Genomic DNA, 23,172 nt, shown 5'->3' with positions numbered 1-23,172 from the left:
GTGGTTGCAAAAGCGATAAGACCAGTTACAATTAACCCTTTTAACCAGCTGAAAATGACCCTCCTGGCTGATGCTCCTCTGCCCAGTCCTGCGTCTCTCGCTAGCGCTGCAGTCGTGATGAGGCAGAGCACCTTTAGTGACAGGGCCTGTCGCATTAAGGATAGCCAGAACTCTCCGTCTCTCCATCAGATGCAGGAGCTGGCTTGCGGGAGTGGATGTTTGCAGGCGACCTGCAGCTCGCAGCCAGATGCAACACGGCGAAAATGAAAGAAGAGGCGGAACCGACACACAAATAGAGTCTGCGGGAGACAGAGTGAACTGTCTCTGACTCTGGGGTTGCGGCGCTCATCTCACTTTACTGGCCGAGGGAGCCGGTGTACAGCTTCTGGGTCATGTGGCCAGCATGACTGAGCTGCAGTGAACTGTCATCTTTGATCTCCAGTGTGGAGACTATTGTTCGGCTGGTGTGGGCAATTATCACAAGCCCATCTGGCGTTGAATCCTAAACAGTTTGCTTTCCATCACTGGTGGGGGGGGGGGAATGGGGATATATTCAGAGGCTTGGAAAGAAAGAAAGGAAGGAAGGAAGGAAGGAAGGAAGGAAGGAAGGAAGGAAGGAAGGAAGGAAGGAAGGAAGGAAGGACGGACTTTGGAATATCTCCCTATATAATAAAAATGTAAGGTGTCGTCATGCTCTGCAGTCTGCAGAGTGAGGAATGGCTGGCAGGCCCAGGCGAGTTGTTTAACGGAGGAGGGTGTAGGGGCCCTTCAAACAGAGTTTGCCCCACAGAGCACCTGCCCTCTGTTAAGGGGGGAGGGGCATGGGGTGAGAGGGGAGGAAGCTGTGAGAGGATGGGGGAGGGGTGAGTGAGATGGGTATGTTTAGCCTGGAGGAGTGGATAGGATAAAAGGTAAAGGGACCCCTGACCATTAGGTCCAGTTGTGACCGACTCTGGGGTTGCGGCGCTCATCTCGCTTTACTGGCCGAGGGAGCCGACGTCCAGCTTCCGGGTCATGTGACCAGCATGACTAAGCCGCTTCTGGCGAACCAGAGCAGCGCACGGAAATGCCATTTACATTCCTGCCAGAGCGGTACATATTTATCTACTTGCACTTTGACGTGTTTTCGAACTGCTAGGTTGGCAGGAGCAGGGACTGAGCAACGGGAGCTCACCCCATCGCGGGGATTCGAACCGCCGACCTTCTGATTGGCAAGTCCTAGGCTCTGTGGTTTAACCCACAGCGCCACCCGTGTCCCTAGTGGATAGGATAGTCATCTTCAAATACATGAAGGACTGCCCCATGGAAGATGGTTTCTGCTGCTGCTCCAGAGGGCAGGACACAAACCAATGGCTTCAAATGACAAGAAAGGAAATTCTGATGAAACATTAGGAAGAATTTTCTGATGGTATGGCAGGATTGCAGAGTTGGAAGGGACCACGAGGGTCATCTAGTCCAACTCCCTGCAATGCAGGAATCTTTTGCCCAATGTGGGGCTCTGACCCATGGTTAGAATTCTACCAACTGAGCTATAGAGGCCTCTGTTTTTACTTAAGAGCTGTTCTGTTGGAACTCCCTGCCTCTTGATATCAGGCAAGCACCTTCCATGTACTCTTTTCGGCACCTGCTAAAAACATATTTGTTTAGACAAGACTATCCAGATGTTTAGAAATGGATGAGAGTTTTCCCCTGCTTTTAGAATATTCTTCTTTTAACTTTTCAGAATCCTTAAACTATTGCTGTCATTTTTTTGTACTGCTGATTTCATTGCCTTATCCTTTTTTTGTAAACCACGTTAAGTGTCTTTTTAAAATCAATCAAGCGGTGTGCAGATCAATAAGATGCAACTGAATGGGAGGCGGGGGGGGCATTGTAGGAAGTGAGTCGCCAAGGCCAGCGGGCAGAATGCGTGCCCAGTCTGCTGGCTCTGGTGCCACCAGAATTTCCTTCTTCCATTTAAAAGACTTTCTAGAACCATTTATCTGGGCCGGATCCAGCAAAAGAAGAAGAAAGATGATTTCAATCACCACCTGGGACTTGGACCAGACAGGCACCTCTTGGAAAAAGCTGAGTTATCAATTGCATTAGAAAAATGAAACCACCAGGGCTATGCTGACCTGGAACTCCCTCCCTGCCAGCCCCCCAGAGCAGCGTTCCCTAACCCTGGCCACTGTGGGAACAAGAATAGATGGGCGACTGGCCTGATCCAGTAGGCTCTTCTCAGTTATGGGTCACAGCTCTTGGCTACAGATGGGTAGCCGTGTTGGTCTGCCATAGTCAAAACAAAAAAAATTCCTTCCAGTAGCACCTTAAAGACCAACTAAGTTAGTTCTTGGTATGAGCTTTCGTGTGCATGCACACTTCTTCAGATACCTTAAAGACCAACTAAGTTAGTTCTTGGTATGAGCTTTCGTCCCATTCAGCTCGTGGCAAGTTCCCTTCACACAAAAACACATACCCGTCCTCCAAACAATAATCACTAAGAAACATGGGCTCAGCTGCATTCTGCTTTTCCTCTTTCAGCAGCTGTGTCCCAGTGTGGGCACCTAAACACGTGAGTCAAGAGCTCGCAGATCTCCGCCCTGCATTTTGCAATTTGCATTCAACATCTGTGCAGAGAAGCAGAGCAACACCCACCCACCAGATCATTTGAATTTAAGAGCCATATTCCCAGGGACTATCATTCAGATTTTGAAATGGCTGCCTGCTGTGCCGTTCTGTGAATAATACACATTAACCAAAAAGGTGCTTCCCCATGCAAACATGTGCGGTCAGCCATGCGCTCCCTGGCTGAGCGCACAGCTGCTCGTCAGCAACAACACCCGTCTCTTCACTCAGGCGGCCCGGCGTGGCTCAGCCAGCCCCGAAGGAACGGAAGCACAGGGCCTCCCCCCCCCTCAAGGTGGTACTTAGTGTCCTCCATCCTCTACTCCTTCAATCCCTACAACAACCCTGAGAGGTAGATTTGGCTGAGAGGCAGCCACTGGCCCAAGGTCTTCAAGGCTGAGTGCGGGATTTGAACCCTAGTCTCCCAGGTCCTAGTCTGACACTCTGACCACTACACCACACTGCTTTTCCATCTTAGTGCTTTCAAGATGCTTTGGAGCAGTCAGCCCACCAGCCCCGAGGTTTAAAGCAGAAAGCAAAACCAGGAGCAGCAGAAGGGCTGAGTTCAAGCTCTACCTCCATCACGAACCCAGCGCCCTGCCCTGCCTCCACCTGCTCCTTAGATGAATACTGGCCTACACTGCAGGAGGGGCGTAAGGGCTGCTGGTGGCACACAGGACACTAAGCCCTCTGAGCACTTGCATATCTCAGTGTAAGGATGACAATGACAATGCAATGATAAACCTAGGCAGCATCTTAAAAAGCAGAGACATCACCTTGCCAACAAAGGTCCGTATAGTAAAAGCCAAGGTTTTCCCAGTAGTGATGTATGGAAGTGAGAGCTGGACCATAAAGAAGGCTGATCGCCGAAGAATTGATGCTTTTGAATTCTGGTGCTGGAGGAGACTCTTGAGAGTCCCATGGACTGCAAGAAGATCCAACCTCTCCATTCTGAAGGAAATCAGCCCTGAGTGCTCACTGGAAGGACAGATCCTGAAGCTGAGGCTCACCTCATGAGAAGAGAAGACTCCCTGGAAAAGACCCTGATGCTGGGAAAGATGGAGGGCACAAGGAGAAGGGGACGACAGAGGACGAGATGGTGGGACAGTGTTCTCGAAGCTACCAGCATGAGTTTGACCAAACTGCGGGAGGCAGTGGAAGACAGGAGGGCCTGGCGTGCTCTGGTCCAGGGGGGTCACCAAGAATCGGACACGACTAAACGACTAAACAACAACCAAGGATACTAGCATTAGAGCTGTTGATGATATCCAAATCCATTACAACCAGAAGAGGGACACAGTGGTCTTAATCCCAGGGTCGCAGGAAGCCGCCTTATTCCAAGTCAGGCCCTGGTCCAGCTCAGTAGCACCTGCACTGACTGGCAGGAAAAGCTCTCCAGGGTCTCAGACAGGAGCCTCTCTCCCAGCCCTTCCTGGAGATGTCTTTGGGGACTGATCCTGGTATCTCCTGCATGCAAGATAGATGCTCTGCCCACCCAGTTGTGGCCCTTTCCCCAAAAGTCCCACTCCATAGCAGCAGAACGCAGATATCATGCCTGGGATGGTGGCTTGTCCACAAGAAGAAGAAGACAGCTCTGAAAAGTTTTGTTGCTCTAGGAGAGGCTTCTCCAACCTGGTGCCCTCCAGGTCTTTTGGACACCTTCAGAAAGTGGTGGTGTAGCAGGAACCCCCCCACCCCAATCATTCTGTTTGCACAAACTTCACACACACTCACACTCACACACTACATACGCCACATTTCTGTTATAAATTCATAGAAAATCAACCATACATCGGATTTGCACTGTTCCATTTTATTTACTATCAAAGGAGGGTGGCTTGGTTTCTGGTCAGCCATGATCCCTTCAGCATACCAGCACATCCACAGGGGCCCTGCCCAGTTGCTATGTCAGCCTTGATAATCCCAGACAGAAGACAATCAAAATGACAAAGAACTTGCATATGGTAGTGGATTCAGCACAGACTGAAACAAAGGACAATGATCAGATCTTCCCTCTGGGGGGCAGGAAACTGCAAACTCCCCTTTGTCACCTGGAAAGTACTCATGGGGAGGGGGAAAGGAGGAACCAGCCAGGTGACAGGACACTCAGGTTACCACCACAACTCCTCCCTCAACCCCTCCTTTCTGTAACGTATGCATGATGTTTCTGGGGGTGGGCTTGACCTAGAGGAGGGGAATTTCAAAAGTTTTTATAAGGTCTTGCAGCCCATTGTTCTGGGTCTTTTCCTCTCTCCTGCAAGTGAGGGGAACACCCTGATGCATCAGTTCAATAAAGGCCAAGCCTACAGGCTGCTGTTTTGCTCCAAGTTATCCTGGTTGGTGTCTTTGTTTTTGTCCAAGGGAGCCCTCAGATTTTTTCCGTTAACAGTGGGAACTCCTTCCTTGGAGGCTTTTAAGCAGAGGTTGGATGGCCACCTGTCAGGGATTATTGACCCTTCCAGCTATGGTTCCACAACTCCAGTGGGCTATGTTGGCTGGGGCAGACGGGAATTCATCTCGAGGGTACCAGGGAAGACTGTTCTGAGACCAGCTCCTGAACGAGCTCTTTTGATGATGGCGGAGGAGACAACTTCACAAAGCAAAAGGCTTTTAATTCTCCGGCAACACATTTCACTCGCGGGGATTGTTGCATGCAAACCTCCCCCCCCCCACCCGCCTGCTGCCTTCCTTGGAACTGCAGGTTTCACACATGCACCCCCCCCCCCCAGCAACATCGCCCACGCTCCTGGCAGGCCGGGAACAGCTCAGCAGGAAACTGACAGAAAAAGAGAGCTGCAAATGTTGCCTCCTTCCCTGGGCATGGGGGGTTGGGGTACAGAGGGGGTCTCTCTTGCGCTCTCCCTGCAGGCCGGCCGGCCTCCTCCCTTGCCCCCCCCCCAGTGCCTCCACCTGCAGAACCATAAAAAGCTCTTCAGCTGAGCTGCAAAAACTCCTTGTGAAAAAAAGGAGCCGCATCCTGCTCCGGCTCTTTCTCGGCCCCCGAAACAAGGCACAAAAGCTGTCTATTAAAAATCCAAGCCTGAAAGATGCTGATTAAAGAGAGAAGACTCCTTGGGCGTTTCAAGGGCTTTTTGAGCGCTTCTGAAGCCCAGTCTTTCTCCTGCCTCTCCAGGCGGAGTGCCTGGCTGACTGGCAGCCCAGCCCACCTATCCATAGCTCTGCACAAAGAGGGGGACACGATCCTTTCCCCTCCTCTGCTGAAGCTGGAAGGCAAAGCAGAGGAGCTACAGGGTGAAGAGTGGATTCAGCCAGCCAAAGTGGGAGACAAGAAAGTATTGAATACTGTATATGCAAAGGAGCAGGGATGAGGGTCTGCATCACACACAACTCTGTTCAGAGGCAGAATTTGCAATTTGCACTCAACAGACCAAGCTGTTCTCTGGTGATCAAGCTCCATAATTAAATCAGCTCCACCTGTCGGAGGGGCTCCAATATGCAGAATCAGACAAGTGCAAGGAGTCTGCTTTGGCTTCACCCAAGCCTTGAGCCCTTTCAAACTCCCAACTTCTCTCTCCAGGATCTGCACCTGCCGCTTAAATTGATATTCAGACTGGCAAAACAAATTAAGAGAGTATGCTGAACTGGCGAGATTATCAGCAAGGTTACGAGACGTTACAGATGAAGAATTTATCAAAGAGTGGGACATATACAGTCTATGTAAAAGAAGACTGTCGAAATATCAATCCATTGGCAGGTTTTGATTGAACCTCTGTGTGTAAGTAGGATAATTTGATAAAACTTTAAGTAAGTCAGACAATGTGGAGAAAATAAAGCTAAGTGCGTATTTAAGGAATTTAATTCGGGAACTTAATGGGAAGATTGGAGGTAATGTTAAACTGAATTGCAAAATGATGCAGAGAGCAAGTATCAATTAAGGAATGAATGATTGCTTATTTTTTATTTTGCCTTTAATATCTGTTGATCTTTTCTGTTATACAGTTTTCAGTCAATAAAGCATTTAAATAGATATATATAAAATAAATAAATAAATTGATATTCAGACTCCACCAGGAGTGGAGTGACAGGCGTCCCGTCCGCAAGGGCTCCAAGTCGCAAGAGTGAGAGAGAGGAGGAGGCGAGGCCTCTTCCAAAAGCCGTCCGTAAGCCTCGCCCTGAAGATGTGGTGGTTCTGAGCACTGCCAAGTGAGGAACACCAAGACCCCACACCACAGATGACACTGAAGGGTGCGTGCCTTGGGCCACACTATGAGCACCACCCAACTAATATGTCGCATCAGCGCATGGGTTCACACTTGCACAACATAATTTCCTTCCCTCTTCCCATGCCCTTCCCAAATCTAACCCTGAGGGTTGGGGAAACCCCAACAACAGGTTTAGGGGGTGCACAGGGTTGTTCTCTAGAACAAGCATGCATCTTCACCTTAGCTGGATGCCACCAACAGCTTTAGTGTTGCTCCTCCCACCCACCCCAAAACCACTGCCACACCTCCCCCTCCCCCGAAGCTGCCATATCAGTATTGATTTTGCTTGCGCTATAAAATCGTTTATATGCTGCCTTTTGGGGCAAAGCCCACCCGAGGTGGCCAGCGCCATAGTTAAAAGCGCAATAAACACAAGGATCTCAAATAATTGGAATAAGGCGAGGCGGAAGGATTCGCAACAATTAAAAAGCCCAGTGACGACAGTTACAAAGACTTATAAAACAGCGGGACAGAGATTTGTGCAACACGGCTCTGTAGGAAAAGCTTTTGGCAGAATGGCAGTCTGCGGCTGGGGGGGCAGGAAGTGTAGGAAGCCAGGAAGAAACTTTGCAAAACAAAAGGGGGGTGGGTTGGAGAAGGTGAACATAGGACCCTCACGCCAAGCCTGCCTTAGCCGTTATCTCTAGGGGGCGCCTGTGAGGGAGGGGCAGGGGAATGTTTCTCACCAGCAGTGGGGCTTTGCGTGCAGAACTTCCCAGATCCAATCCCTGGCATGTCCTGGTAGGCCAGGAGAGACCCCCGCCTGGGGCCCTGGAGAGCTGCTGGTGACGCCGAGCTCGGCTGGACCAACCGGTCTGACTTAGCACCAGGCAGCTCCCTATGTTCCTACACTGCAAAAAGGGTCATTAACTTATGGCCTCTTTCATTTGCATTTGTTAATTTGCAAAGTGCTTTTACGGGCTCGTCTGTCAAGCACAATCCCGCGAGTTGACTTCTGCTTCTAGGCCTGGAATGGTCTGTCCTGCAAGAGTCGCTTACTCGGCAACGGCTAGATTCCAACACGCCAATGTCACGAGCCAAGCTGTCCAAGAATTTCCATCCAAGCCATCTCCATTCCTTCCCCCCTTTGCAAATTGGGAAGTGGTAGTTCAGTGGCAGGAATGGCCAAAGGGATCTCAGGAGCAACACAGGCAGAGGCTCTGAAGTGGATGGCACTGGCCTAGGCAGGGGTGTCACAAGGGGGCGTGGGGTGTGTGGTCCACCCTGGGTGTCATGCCTAGGGGGGTGACAAAATCCCCCTGGGAGGAAGAGGAAGAGTTTGGATTTGATATCCCGCTTTATCACTACCTGAAGGAGTCTCAAAGCGGCTAACATTCTCCTTTCCCTTCCTCCCCCACAACAAACACTCTGTGAGGTGAGTGGGGCTGAGAGACTTCAGAGAAGTGTGACCGGCCCAAGGTCACCCAGCAGCTGCAGGTGGAGGAGCGGGGAAGCGAACCCGGTCCACCAGATTATGAGTCCACTGCTCTTAACCACTACACCACGCTCGGCGTGGTGGCACTCACACACTCAGTGGGCGGATTTCCGCGATTGGCAAAATTGTTGTCGTGAAAATCCACCTGCTGATTGCGCAGATATGCCTGGTAATCAGCCTGGCACCCCCCAGTGGGTGGTGTTCGCACCCCCCAGGTGGTTTTATGCTATCGTCGGTCGGACTTTCCGATCGGTGAGCATATCTGTTTTGCAGCCAACCGTCCTTAAAAAAAAAAGCTGAACAACTTTGGGCAACGTACCCAAAAATTGCAATGTGGAGGGGTGACAAAAACTTTCCGCACGGGTACCACCTGACGTTGCTTTGCCTCTGGGCCTAGGTGGGCCAATAGGGCTGCTTCACGTCACCTTAAGGCTGCACCTTGAGGCTGCCAGAAAGGATGTTTTGCCCTCCCACTGCCCCCCCCCCCAAAAAGTGTGTTTCTAAGGAAGTGCAAAACTTCCGGACCCAACTTGCTTGGATGGAAATTCTTGGACAGTTTGGCTTTCCACCTTGCAAGGTGGAAAAGAGACTCTGCAAAGCAAACTATCCTACAGGGATGACAATTCCAGACCCAAAGGGCGGATCTTGAAAAGGCAAGCTGCATCGTTCAGTTCAACATCTGACTGAGGTGGGCTGTGCAAAGCCAGCAATTCCCCCTTCCTCTTGGGTACTTTAATAAAAAAAGGAACAAACTTTGGAAGTCTAGCAGGGCAGAGAGTAAGCCATCGTTAGGCGGCCCCCAGGTAACTGTGTGCCCTCTCTGTGCTTGGCAGGGATGTGTCTCTGAGCACGCACAGAGTGCATGCCATTTCCAAAGGAATCAAAGGTCGCTCTTAGCCACCAAAGTTTAGACAGTATGGCTGACGGATCTGAAGCTTGGCAGCTCTTGGTTTAAACGGGATTGCTAAGGAGGCCAACCTGGGCATGATCCCAGACCTCACCTAGGACTCTCGCTGCCCACAGTGGCCAGGGTAGTAGTCACAGCTCAGGTACAGCTGCGTGCCACTCCGTCAATTGATCAGCTACCTTTTCATCATATATTGACTTTGCTCCATCTGCTCCTTGCAGGCAGGGTGGGACCACACAAACAAGCACCCACCTTTCAGGGGCAGAGCACATGCCTTGCCTAGAGGAGTCCCGGGTTCAGTTCCCCAGTTGGGAAGTCTCCCGTAGGAAATCCTGGCTCTCATTGTGGGGGCACCCCTGTATCAGGTTCATCAGTTTTGCTGATTTAATTGAACTCAATGGCTTGAATCGGATTTTGAATAAATGTGCAATTAATTGTCTCAAATTGCATTGTGTCACATTAGTGGGTAGTGCAAACCACCGCTCTGAAATAATGCTTTTTCAATAGGGTACAGTAGGGAGCACTGGGGGTGAGTTTATAGGTCCAAGGGCCCCCCCCCTAAGCTAGGTGGAGCACCAATCTGACTTGGTATAAGGCCTGTGTTGGGTGAGTGAGAGAGAGCACTCGGTTAGTGCTTGAATTTGGCCAGACACAGCAGATATGAATTTCAGACTGCTCAGGGAAGCAAGCCAAGCTACATGTGAGTAGAATGCGGGAGGGGGGGGAGAGAGGGGGGGCCTCCCGACAGTTGAATCCCAAAAGGGTGCTGAGAGAGATTGGCTGCTGCCTATTCCAATAAGACGATTCACAAGTTCCTGAAATGATGTATCTGCAGACAGCGTGGTGTAGTGGTTAGAGTGTTGGACTAGGAACTGGGAGACCAGGGTTCTCGACCGTGAAGTTCTCCCTGGGTGATCTTGGGCCAGTCACTGGCTCTCAGCCTAGCCTACCTCTATGAAGAAAGGCAGCAACGTTTGGGACTTCTTCATTTAGAGAAAAGGCAAGGAAGAGGCGACATGACAGTTTATGAAATTCTGCCTGGCGTGGAGAAAGCGGAGAGAGAAGTTCTTCTCCATCTCTCCTAACACCAGAGCTTGTGGATCTCCAGGGAAGCTGAATGACGGAAGGTTAAGGCAGATAAAGGAAAATCCTTCATCACAGAATTAAACTATGGAACTCCCTGCCACAGGAGGCAGTGATGGCCAGAAACTTGGATGGCTTTAAGAGAGGAACAGGCACATTCACAAAGTAGAGGGCTATTAATTGGTACAAGCAATGAGGACAGGGCTCTCATGCTTGAATCCTGCTTGCGGGTTTTCCCTTTGGGCGTCTGGTTGGCCCATGTAAGAACAGGATACTGGACTGGATGAGCCGAGGGCCTGATCCAGCACAGGCTCTTACCTAACTCCTTATGTTCTGTGGAGCACAGATTCATTGTGAAATGGGAAGCAGAGGCGTGCGCATGCAAAGAGCTGGAGAACGTGTTCTTCCTACTCCCCGTGCGCTGTAGACATCCTCCCTCTCTGTTACATAAGGACAAATTCATTAGTGGAGGCCTGTAATGTCTGGTGCCGTCCACAGGGAAGAGTGCTGGGATGTCAGAGCCACGCTGGAAGCTCAGTGTGCAAACCCCTTTTCCAGCTCTTCACAAGATGTGCTTTCTGGGCTGACTTGAGCACCAGAGTCTGTGTCCGTTTCAATGCAACATCCCGTTGCTCCGTCACACAGAGAGGAGCATCAGTAGTAGCACAGCTGGCAAAACCAGTGGCCAGAGCAAATCCTGTGCATGAACAGCCTTCCTTTTGGACCACTTGGCAGAGCTGAGGCTCTTGAGAGCAAGGAGGCAAACCTTTGGTGCCAATGGGCACGATTCGGGGAATGTGTCCTGTTCAAATCCGGCTGACATGCAAGAGGAAGAAGGGACAGTGGATATTAGCATGCCAAAAAAATAGTCCATTTTTTGGGGGGGGGGGGGTGTTATAAAGTCAGCCACATTTTGCTGCCACAGCTCTGCCTGGGGTTAAAAACACCTGAGAACGCTTTGGATCAGCTATCAGGCTCCAGTCACTGAATGTTTGTTAAAAATCTGACATCTGGGAGCGCAAAACACTATGGGTGTCTTTCAACTAAGATTTACAGTAGTACTTCGGTTTAAGAACTGTTTACAAATGATTTGGTTTAATAACTCTGCAAAACCGGAAGTAGTGTCCCAGTTTGAGAACTTTACCTCGGTCTAAGAATGGAATCCGAAAGGTGGAAGGGCACCAGCAGCGGGAGGCCTCATTTGGGAAAGCCCACCTTGGTTTAAGAATAGTTTTGGTTTAAGAACAGACTTCTGGAACGGATTAAGTTCGTAAACTGAGGTTCCACTGTCCTGTAGAACAGAGTACCTTGGATGGTGGTTGACTCTCCTTCCTTGGAGGTTTTTAAGCAGAGGTTGGGTGGCCATTGGTCATGTATGATCTAGTTAAAATTCCTGCATTGCAGAGGGTTGGACTAGATGACCCCTGAGGTTCCTTCCAACTCTGCAATTCTGTGATTCTATGAAAAACAAGCCAATATCCCCCACCCCACAAACACATTTAAAAGGCCATGCAATGTTAATCAGGGTTAGAAACTGGGTGCCAAATGGCTCCTTAAACCAGCCAAAACATAATGCCTAGTTGCCATTTGGGGCCCAGACGGCTCGAAAGTCACATTTTTCAAAACGACTTTAGGGTTCCTGAAATTCATTGCGATTGCGCAGATAAAATGTAATGGATAGAATTCCAAAGGACAGTTTGCTAACGTGAGAAAACAGTCAATATCCAAAGATCCCCAGGTAGGCAGCTCCAGGTGGTGGAGACGTCAGGTGTCATCCTGCCACACAGTCATCTTCACCAGGTGTAAAATGCCCTTGGCGCCTGGTGAATTTCAGACACTGATGTTCATCAACCAAAGTCCTGGTTATAGAGAAATGGCGCCCAGAAAACATGCCCTGAAGGTGCCAGATGAGTCTCCCTGGGGAGAGCATCCCACAAGTGGGGAGCCACCACAGAAAAGGCCCCTTCTCCTGCTGCTGCCGCCCTCCGGAAGGAAGGGCGATGAAGATGGGCCTCTGGTGATAATTGCAGGCCCGGGTCAGTTCCGCACACATGACCCAAGTACCTGTGAGCATTACAGCTAGAAGAGAATGGATTTTGCTCCCTGTGGTTCAAAGCATATACGGACTGGGAGGAAATAAGGATCCTACACCTTTTAGTTGCTGTAAGCGCAGAACCAGAAGTGGGGGTGGGTGGTGGGTGGGCAGGACTTGCTGGAAACCACCTGAATCCAGAATAAAAGGCTGCAATGTGGGACAATTAATCTGGGAACTGTTATGCAAATGCAGCAAGGGAAAAAATTAAAAGGGAAAACGGAAGAGCTTTCAAAATATGAAGAAAAGGGGGGGGGGGAGGCAGCCCCGAGCCTGGGAGAAATTCAGGGATCAATCTACCACCAATGATCCGACTTATTATATGTTGAAATTGCTTATTATGCGTTGGGGTTTTTGGGGGGGGCACTGCATTTCAAAGTCCTTTATAAGCTACCTTTGAAGGATCCGTATTCTGACAGGCAGGCTGCAAATAATCATGGTAATAAGCTGCACGATATCCACAGACATCCCTGCTGTGGTGCTGCCTATGAGGGAGCGCTCTGCACTTGTGCAGGAGAACTCTTGCCGCCCTCCCTGCCTCAGACGCTGCGGGCCTGGCTCCTAGTATTGAAAATCAGCATCCGGGAAACACAGCCCCTGGGTCTGCCTTCTAAATGGGGGTTTGCAGTTCTTAAGTGGCACTCTGCACACGCTCAGTTTATTTGCTTTTCGTCACAATGGCAATAGGAGGGGGCAGCCTAAGCCTGAACTCCAGTTGGTGCGGGGCAAAGAGCAAGAGACGGCTCTTGAGGTCTTACGGGCACCCCAGAGGCATTCAGCTGCACCCTGTGTCAGGACTCATGCCCCCCCCCCCTAGTCTCAGTCAGAGTGGCATCAAAATGTAAAAGCTTCATATGTGGCAGCAAGGTCTATAAATGCCTAGTAGCTCGGGTGGATAAACAGAGCTCCAGGTTTAGGGACAGTCTACCTCGGGCGCCGATCTGTCGAGGTGGAGCTGGACAGCACCTTGCAAACTGCGAGGAACCAGGCGCTGAGCTAAGAGGACTCACGGCCTGGACTGCTCAAAACAAGGGAAGCACTCTGCACATGCCCCGAGGCCCCCCTGCAAGGGCAATCCCCGGGGGCACCCGCACTCCCTCAGCACACGCCCAAGGGTCGCTGCTTCTGGGTCTGGCCCCCCAGGGCGCCCTCCTGGCGCGCGCCCGCCCGCGGCAGCTACTGACCTGGTCTCCGCCGGACGTGCCTTTTCCTGCCGCTGCAGAAGCGGACCTTGCTGAAGACGCCCAAGACGTGCCTCTCGCAGAGGGAGCGGCCGTCCTTGCTGGGGCTGGAGCGGCGCTTGGAGGCGGACACGCGGTCGCTGTTGGACTCGCGGGCCTGCCGCTTCTGCCGGATCAGCGAGCTGGCGATGGCCGCGGCCATGGCCGGACGGGGCGGGCGGCGGCGGCGGCGGCAGCAGCAGTCACAGGCCGCTAGCCCTCATCGCCCGCTCGACGGCTCCCCATCTTCGGCGCAAGCCCCCCACCCCGAAAGTCCGGGCCCCCAGCAGAGACCCCCTGCTCCTCTCCGCCTCCCCCCCAGCCCAGAGGCTGGGGGGAAAAGACGCCTCTGCTCGCCTCTCTCCCGCGCTGCCTCCGCTCGGGGGAAGGTCCGACGGCAGGGGCTCTCCGTCGGCAGGCTGGCCAGGCGCCTTGTCCAGGGCCCCGACGCCCCTCCGGAACCTCGCGGCTGGGCCCCCGGCGCCTCTCCAGATGCGAGCCCCGCAACAGCTGGCCGCTCCAGGGCCCGCGCGGCTTTGGCACGAAGGGACGGTCCTCGTTGCGAGGCGAGCGAGAGAAAGAGATACAAAACCCGGCTGGCAAATGTTGGGCGTGGAGGGGGGAGGAGTGGAGGCTCTCCAGAGCCCTGCCTCAGTATCCCCCCGCGGGTCCCGAGGCCCAGCGGTGCATCACGAGGAGGAGGAGGAATGTGGGTCCGACGGGGCGGCTGCGGCTGCTGCTGCTCCCTGCGATGCTCTGGCCGCCTCGGCGCGGGGGTCTCCGGCGTCGGGGCCTCGCGGGGATCTCATTTCTGAGCTGCCGGACCCGAGAGGCGCCGGCGGAGCCCCCCTCATGCCCCCCGCTCCGTCCGGGACCCGTCCGGCGAGGCCTTTCGCAGTGTCGACGTCGGCTGGGAAGACGAAAGAGGCGCCGTCTGTCTCCACGCTCGGGGACCGCGCGGAGGGCGGGCGGAGGAGGGGGGGGCGAAGGCGGGCTCTCTCAGGCTCCCGCCCCCCGTCGCCGCCGCCTCCTCCTCCTCTCCGTCGGCGGCGGCGCTGCAGCTGCCTCGTGGCCCCCGCTGCGGCCCGCCGGTCCCCGGGCCAGCCACATAGCTCCGCGACGGCCTCGCTCAGCTTCTCCGGCGGCCCATGGCGACCCGGTGGCGACGAGGCCCCCTTCCTCCTCCTCTTCTTCTGGGCTGCCCGGGAGCCGCCCCCACCGGCGAGGCGCTCAGGGGCCGCCCGGGGGCCGGACAGCAGCCGCGGCCGCCCGGGCTGCCATCTCCCCTCCCCGAGGAGGCGGTTTCGCGGCGGGTCCTGCGGTCCCGACCCGGCGGGGCAGCGGCGCGCGGAGAATGGCAGCCTCTTCGGAGGCAGCCGGTGGCGGCGGCGGCGGCACCAGCAGCCTCGCCTCCCTCCCCGCTTCTACGCAATCCTACGTGACCGAGGTTTGGATGAGAGGCTCGCCCGGGCGGAGGAGAGACCACTGCGGGCGCCGCTGATTCGACGGCTCGCCGGGGGACAGCAGGAGGGGCTCGCTGGCTGGCTGGCTCGCAGCCCCGGCACCTCTTTCCCCCGCGCTGCTCCGAGGATGCGCTCGGCGCTCGCCAACGCGGGAGGCTGGCCAACGCATCCCACCGCCCCGCGCATCGAGGACTGCGGGGGGGGGGGCGGGAATCCCAGGCCCCGCAACGGACTGCGGGGCTGGACCCCTGGAGCGGAGCCAGGAGGCGATAAGAGCATCAGAAGAGCTTGCAGGATGAGGCCAATGGCATCTCACAGCGGCTGAAACCACCAGCGGCAGCAGCAGCAGCTGCTCTCCTCTCGCCTCCTGCGGTTTCTGGCAACTGGTGTTTAGAAGCCTTGCTGCCTTCAATTTTTGACAATATCGCCGGGCCATTAAAAAACAAGGGATGGGGGGTCACGGGGTTTGAGGTGCCTTGAAAAGGCGACGATCCACCTACTGGTTGCAGAGAATGGAGCCTCCCCATCCAGGGGCAGTCTACCTCTGAATGGGGTTCTTGCAAAAGGGAAGGGCTGTTTCTTTCATGCCGGTTGCTGGGAGCTACAGGAGGGGAGAGTTGTGCTCTTTGTGCTCCAATCCTGCTTGCAGGTTTCCCACTGGGGTATCTGGCTGGCCTCTAGATGGGCCATTGGCCTGATCCAGGAAGTTCTGATGTCCCTCCTCAGGGATGCAGCCCCTCTGCAGCCTCCCAGTTTACTCTGCCCCCTTCCTTAAGGAGATCAATCAGGGAAAACAGGATGCGCCGCCTAGGGAATCAACCCTGCCCGGGGGGGGGGGGTCGCTCACCACCCTTATAAATGCTTCTGTCCTTTGTGTGTGGCTTGTTGAAGCTGCCTCACTGGTGACACTCTGCAGGTGCCTAGGAGCACACCCCTCTGACATGCTCAAGCGTGCAAGCACAAGCGCCCACGGATGCTCGGAGGCACTCTGCTTTTGCAAGCTTTTCATGCTAGGCCCCCAAAGGGGACTTTCACACAATTACTGAAGCCCCCTCTTCTAACTGGATCTGGACCAATGCACAGGGCACAGGGAAAGGATTGCTTTAAAAAGTAATTTTATGACCTGTTCCAGCGCACTTAGGTTGCTTTACAGGCCCTGTGAATGGAAGGCCTGGTTTTAAGCATCACTTAAGTGACACCCAAGCCCTGCCTTGGTATTTGAGAATGCAGTCGTCTTAATGAATCGCCCCAGAGAGGGCTCATCTCAGTCCAGAACGCTGCTTCATAAAAGGGTATAAGAACATAAGAAGAGCCCTGCAGGATCAGGCCAATGGGTGGCCCCCCTAGTCCAGAATCTTGTTCTCACAGGGGCCAAGCAGATGCAGCAATGGGAAACTTGCAATCAGGATTAATTCTCCCCTCCTGTGATTTCAAGCAACTGGGATTCAGAAGCACGGTGAATTTGTCAAATCTTTTAAAGCCATCCAGGTTCATGAACATCACTGCCTCCTGTGGCAAGGAGTTCCACACTTTAACTGTACTGCTTTCTTGCGTCTTTCCTGAATCTCCCAACATTCGACTACACTGGAGGTCAATGAGTTCCAGGGTTAGGAAAGAAAGATATTAAAAAAAAAAACCCTCTATCCACTTTCCCTGTGCTTTGCATTATTTCACAAACTTCTGTCGTGTTCCCTCTTCCCTTCCTTCCCTCTAAACTGGTGTGTGTGCGCAACTACCAGTGTGGCACAGAAGGGAGATGTGAGGCTACCGTTTGACTGGTCATTACAACTCCTCTCTCTCTCTCCACTGAGCCGCTGCAGCCCAGTCCGTATCTGATTTCACCACCCTAAACCGATAAAAGCTACGTCTGCATTATTTATCCATTTTCCTCTGCTGGGTTAAGTTGCTGTGAGGCAGGAGGGGATTGGAAGAAGTGCACAGCATGAAAAGGGAGGCTGTGGAATAGATCCTGGCAGACCGAAGCCCCAAGGGGGGAAAGGAAACACGTGCCATGGTGATGGGAAAGTAAACAGAAAAATAACATAGCCATCAAGAGCAGGACCTCCATCTTTCGACCCTGAGGTGCCCTGCAGAAGGCCAAGGTGAGGCCGGAAGCAGGCTGTAGAAAAGCCATGCCTGCCTCCTCTTCCCAGGTGCTGTGTTCGGTTCTGCTCACCTCAAAAAGGATGTAGCAGAGTCGGAAAAGGTTCAGAGTAGGGCAACCGCAGGTGGCGCTGTGGGTTAAACCAAAGAGCCTAGGACCTGCCGATCAGAAGGTCGGCAGTTCGAATCCCAGATGGGGTGAGCTCCCATTGCTGGGTCCCTGCTCCTGCCAACCTAGCAGTTCGAAAGCACGTCAAAGTGCAAGTAGATAAATAGGTACCGCTCTGGCGGGAAGGTAAACGGTGTTTCCGTGCGCTGCTCTGGTTCGCCAGAAGCGGCTTAGTCATGCTGGCCACATGACCCAGAAGCTGTATGCCGGCTCCCTCGGCCAGTAAAGCGAAATGAGCGCCGCAACCCCAGAGTCGGCCACGACTGGACCTAATGGTCAGGGGTCCCTTTACCTTTACTAGGGCAACCTAAACAGTCAAGGGGATGGAGCCCCTCCCCTATGAGGAAAATCTGCCCCGTTTGGGACCTCTTAGTTCAGAGAAAAGGCAAAAAGAGGCGATATGGCAGAAGTTTATAAAACTGCACAGGGCGAGGAGGAAGCGGAGAGGGAAAATGCTTCCTCCCTCTCTAGGAACACTAGAATTCGTGGGCATCGAATGAACGCCGGAAAAACCCAGGACAGAGAAAAGAAAGGACTTCTTCAGGCAGCTCATAGTTAGACTGTGGAACTCCCTGCCACTGTAGGCCCTGATGGCCACCAACCAAGGTGGCTTTAAAAGTGGATTAGACAAATTTGTGGAGAAGGCTGCAGATGGCTCCTAGCCAGAAATGCTTCTGAATGCCAATTGCTGGGAACTGCAGGAGGGGAGAGTTCCTCTTGCGCTCGAATCCTGCTTGTCGGTTTCCCAGGTTGGCCCCTGTGAGAGCAGGATGCTGGACTAGAGGGGGCCCCTTTGGCCTGGCCCAGCAGACATGTTCTCAGCCACTGACCTGCTAGTCTCACATCAAGAAGCAGGGACGATTGCTGCCTGTCTCTCTCAGCCTCAAGCCTTCTCCACCCTTTGTCTTACAGCAGCCCTGTCCTACCTCAGAAGGTTGTTGTGAGGAGCGTTGCGATGATGGCACAAGAGGTGCTCTGAGCACTCCAAAGGGCCGTGCAAATGCAAATGTTTTTATGGCTTTGCGATCTGTATTGACAGTATCCACAAACGACACGTTCCAGGCCAAAAGGCATGATTAACCTCACAAATGAAAGTTCCCTAACTTTGCTAATGGCCAATCTGCAATTTAATTTAAGTGCTTGTTTCTCCGCCTGATTTATGAGCCTGCCCCGTCATCAAGACCATTCCAGCAGCGTAAAACACACAATAAAAATTACAGATACCAACATTTTCAGCAACGCAAAACAAAGAACATTTATAAAGAGCTGGGGGGAAGTCAATCTCTCCCAGAGCCACAGCTCAGTGGCAGGACACACACACTGCTTGCAGAAGATCCCAGGTGAAATTCCTCATGGCATCTCCGGGCAGGGCCAGGAAAGGCTCCCTCTCTGGTACCCTGGAGAGATGCTACCAGCCAGTGCAGACAATACTGAGCTAAATGCACCAACAGTCTGACTTTGTACGAGACGGCTTCCTCTGTTCCTAGTCTCAACTGGCAGACTAGCTTAAAGGTAAAGGTAAAGGGACCCCTGACCATTAGGTCCAGTCGTGACCAACTCTGGGGTTGCGGCGCTCATCTCACTTTATTGGCCGAGGGAGCTAGTGTACAGCTTCCGGGTCATGTGGCCAGCATGACTAAGCCGCTTCTGGCGAACCAGAGCAGCGCACGGAAATGCCATTTACCTTCCTGCTGAAGCTGTACCTATTTATCTACTTGCACTTTGACGTGCTTTCGAACTGCTAGGTTGGCAGGAGCAGGGACCGAGCAACGGGAGCTCACCTCGTCGCGGGAATTCGAACTGTTAACCTTCTGATCGGCAAGTCCTAGGCTCTGTGGTTTAACCCACAGCGCCACCCACGTCCCTCTGCTTAGCCAGTCATAAATATCACAAGCAGCAGATATTTAAAAAACAAAGACTTGAAAAAACCAAATGAGGAACTACCTGGTATAGAAAGGGCTTGGAATAAGACAGGAGCAGGGCTTGCCCTTTCTTCAAACTTATTCTCTCTCAGATGCTAAACCAGGACAAACCTCAAAAGCACAGGAAAATAATCGGGGGGGGGGGCAGCCTTATGACCACCCATCTTATGCAGTGCTCATAAGGGTCTTGCTCTTTCTGAAGGTGTTGGGGACGCTTAGCCTGGAGAAGACCAAGAGGAGATTTGAAAGCCGTTTTCAAATATCTGAAGGGCTGCCCCATGGAAGGCGGAACCAGCTTCTTTTCCCCTGATCCGGAGGGAAGGACCCGAACCAGCGGATTCAAATGACAAGGAGATTCCAACTCAACATCTGGAAGAACTTTCTGATGGCAAGAGCTGTTTGACAGTGGAACGGACTCCTTGGGAAGGTGGTGGACTCTCCTTCCTAAGAGGTTTCTAAAGAAAGGTTGGACAGCCATCTGCCAGGGATGCTTTAGCTGAGATACTTGCATGGCAGGGGGTTGGACTAGATGACCCCCAGGGTCCCTTCCCACTCTGTAGTGTGAACCATGTGGCCTCCCTGGGCATCCCACCAGGTCTGTGTTCTGCCAGCCTCCTCTGATGTGTGTTGGGAGTCCTCAGGCACTTCTGCAGGGCACATCGGAGTAATCAGGATGATGATGATGATGATGATGATGATGATAATTTATTTATACCCCGCCCATCTGGCTGGGTTTCCCCAGCCACTCTGGGCGTCTTCCAACACAATATTAAAATAAAGTAATGCATCACACATTAAAAGCTTCCCTAAATGGGGCTGCCTTCAGATGTCGTCTAAAAGTCTGGTAGTTCTTCTCTTTGACATCTGATGGGAGGGCGTTCCACAGGGCGGGTGCCACTACCACGAAGGCCCTCTGCCTGGTTCCCTGTAACCTCACTTCTCACAGTGAGGGAACCGCCAGAAGGCCCTCGGAGCTGGACCTCAGTGTCTGGGCAGAACGATGGAGTTGGAGATGCTCCTTGAGGGATACTGGACCGAGGCCGTTTAGGGCTTTAAAGGTCAGCACCAACACTCTGAATTGTGCTTGGAAATGTACAGATGGAATCTCACAATCACTGGGCACGCAACACACCCAATCCCAAAGGACGAGGCAACTGCTCCTGTAAGACCACCAGAAGGGCCTGCTGGGAAGAACCAGTGGCTCATTTCTCACAGTGGCTAAGGGGGAACCAGAAAGCTGGGCCAGAACACCAGAGCAACTCTCCCCTCCTGTGTTTCCCAGCCACTGGCATTCAGAGGCATCCCTGCCTCTAACTGCGGAGGCAGAGAATAGGCTGGAAGAGTTTCTTAAACGCAACGTCGCTTTAAAAATAGCTACAGCTCTAAATGAATCAAAGGTGGCTTCACACACAGCCCCCTGCCCCCCTCGGCTCCATCCCATAACAGCTAGCAATGCGCACACACCATTTTCACATCCAGCCCACAGCACTCTGGTTTTTTTGGGGGGGAAGCCCCCGCATCTTTGGGGGAAGCCCCTGGTTCCACCTGCCCTTGTTAGAGCCGCTCATGAGCTCAGCCTTCCCCATTGTCAAGGATGCTTATTAAGCAGAAACAAGAGCAGCGCTTTATGTTTTATTAATATTTCACCCTCCGCAAGGCAGCCCCCTCTTGCATGCAGCCAGATAATTAAAATTCATGTAGCTTCGGCACTCCTGGGCGTCTCTGTGTGGGAGGAAGGATTTTGAAAGAGGCATGGGCAAACCCTGGAATTACAGCATTTTAACTGTCTCCCGGCCACTGAGCTTCCGCAGCGTTTGGTTCAGAGAGCTTGACAACAAAGAATTCAAGGCTGCTTGGAGAAAAGGCATCCTCTGTAGCAGCCGCAAAGTCTGGGAACTCCCACAGAGACGCGCCAGGCACTCTCTTTACATCACTTCTGCCATATGCTATAGATACACCTCTTTACCTTTGCGGCCTTTGACCCGGAGAGAGAAAATTTTGGACCCACCCCATTCTTGTGACTATATCTGGTTTTAAACTGTTTTTTAAACTGCTGCAACCTGCTCTGCTTGCAGGCTTGTCATTGAGGCATCTGGGTGGTCACCGTGAGAGTAGGATGCCGGATTGGATCGGGCCCCATTCGGCCTGATCCAGCTAGGGAGCTTTCAGGGGCTGATTTGATAACTGTGGGGAAACCCACAAGCAGGATTCGAACACAAGATCGATACTTTCCCTTCCTGTGGTTTCCAGCAACTGGGATTCAGAAACATTGCCGCCTCCAGCTGTGGAAAGAGCACAGCCCTGGTTGTCACCCATCCCTCTCCGCCATGGGCTGCTCTGCAGTGCTTCCTTAACGCTACCGCATTATTGCCATCTTTAGGGGGATTCTTGCATTACAACGCAACGCAGATGAGACGCACAACATTGATGGCATGACAAGTGACAGGGTTTCGGCAGGGAACGTGCACCATCTGGAGACGGAGAGGTATGTCCACTCTGCAAAGTTCACAGGTGCAAACAGTATCGAAAGCGGGATTGCATATAACCGCCCTGCTACCATCCTGGGCACAAACCATCATAAATGCACAACAAACAGGACCTCTGGAGTTCCTGGGCTGCTTCATTCAGAGGAAGCCCAATTTATGGCACTGCTCCCCTTTTGCAATCAGCAGTTAATATTTCAGCAGCCAAGGCTCTCTTGTTTGAAGAGAATAGGCTTTTCCCTCACCAGGGTATTCATTAGCCAGTGCTGGGTCCCTTAAAAACAACCCTGGCCCGCTGAGGATTACAGCAGAAAGGCGCTTGGCTGCAGCGTAAAGCAAACAGCACCAAAACAACTGTGCAGAGAGCCCAGAAGAAACAAACTTTGGAGACTGCATGTGTGGTGGAGAGATCCTTTCAGGAGCCAGAGAAAAGGGTTTCTGCCTGACAACAGGAGCTTTCATTTCCCTTGAGTGACTTTTCATCACCTAAATCAGAGAGAGGTGCTGTGCAATGAAGCTTCGGCCAGCTGAGAGGCAATTTCGGGAGCCTGGGAATGAGACTGTCAGGCCACATTTTCCTTCGAGGAAATCCAATTGGGTTCATAACCCCCCCCCCCAAACAACATCTTGTTTTCACAAAATATCTGCTGCAGAGGAAGGTCTGATTAAGTCGAAAGGCAGAGGACAAACGCTATTTGCAAAAAAGGAGGCAGGAGGGGTGGACACAAACTTCTTTGCACAAATGCCAAAGGCTGCCTGGAATCACTGCTGCCCATGGAGGGGGCACTCTTGGGTGCGGGGAGTGCACAGAATGGCACAAGGCCACAGAGGTGGTCTGCAAAGGTTGCAGGGGATGAATGGGGGCCTCATATTCTCATGGCTTTCAGAAAGGAGCAAGGAACTTCCTGGAGGAGATCTGGCAATGGCTGTTAGGCATGATGAACCTCCAGGCTCAGGGGAAGTCAACCTCTGAATGACTGTGTGGCAGGCAGCATAAGAACCTAAGAACATTCCCAAGAGCCCTGCGGGGCCAGGCCAATGGACCGTCCAGTCCAGAATCCTGTTCTTATAGGAGTCACCCTGATGCCTCTATTGGCGAACCTGCAAGCAGAATCTGAGAACAAGAGCTCTCTCTCCTCCCTCGGTTCTCAACAGATGGAATTCATCCTCTGTCTGTGGAGGCAGACCAGAGCCATCCTGGCTAGTAGCCATCAACATCTCTCTCCTCCATGAAGTCGTCTAATCCTGTCTTAAAACCATCTAAACTGCTTCCTGTGGGAGGGAGTTCCACAGTTCCAACTACAAGCTCCGTAAAGAAGGACATTCTTTTATCTGTCCTGAATCTTCCAACATTCAGCTTTATTAGCTATCTACAAGTTCTGGGAGGGATGCAGGGTGGTGCTGTGGGTTAAACCACAGAGCCTAGGACTTGCCAATCAGGTCGGTGGTTCGAATCCCCGCGACG

General features: G+C 52.7%; 1 protein-coding gene across 3 annotated transcripts in view; it reads right to left on the bottom strand.

Annotated features, from left to right (window-relative positions):
• Nucleotides 1-23,172, bottom strand: part of FGF12 (fibroblast growth factor 12) — a 231,185-nt gene that overhangs the window by 84,776 nt on the left and 123,237 nt on the right. The window contains exon 1 of one of the 3 annotated variants that reach the window (XM_028731818.2): nucleotides 13,532-13,735. The exons of the other annotated variants lie outside the window; for them this stretch is intronic. Within the exon in view, the coding sequence (XP_028587651.1) occupies nucleotides 13,532-13,730 (199 nt within the window). The 5' untranslated portion in view covers nucleotides 13,731-13,735. Of the gene's footprint in view, nucleotides 1-13,531; nucleotides 13,736-23,172 lie in introns of those variants that run through there. 3 annotated transcript variants of the gene reach the window in all.

The sequence above is a fragment of the Podarcis muralis genome, chromosome 6, assembly GCF_964188315.1.
Source record: "Podarcis muralis chromosome 6, rPodMur119.hap1.1, whole genome shotgun sequence".
NCBI lineage: Eukaryota > Metazoa > Chordata > Lepidosauria > Squamata > Lacertidae > Podarcis > Podarcis muralis.
The sequence above is the reverse complement of the archived record's forward strand: the minus strand, read 5'-3'. Positions and strand labels throughout refer to the sequence as shown.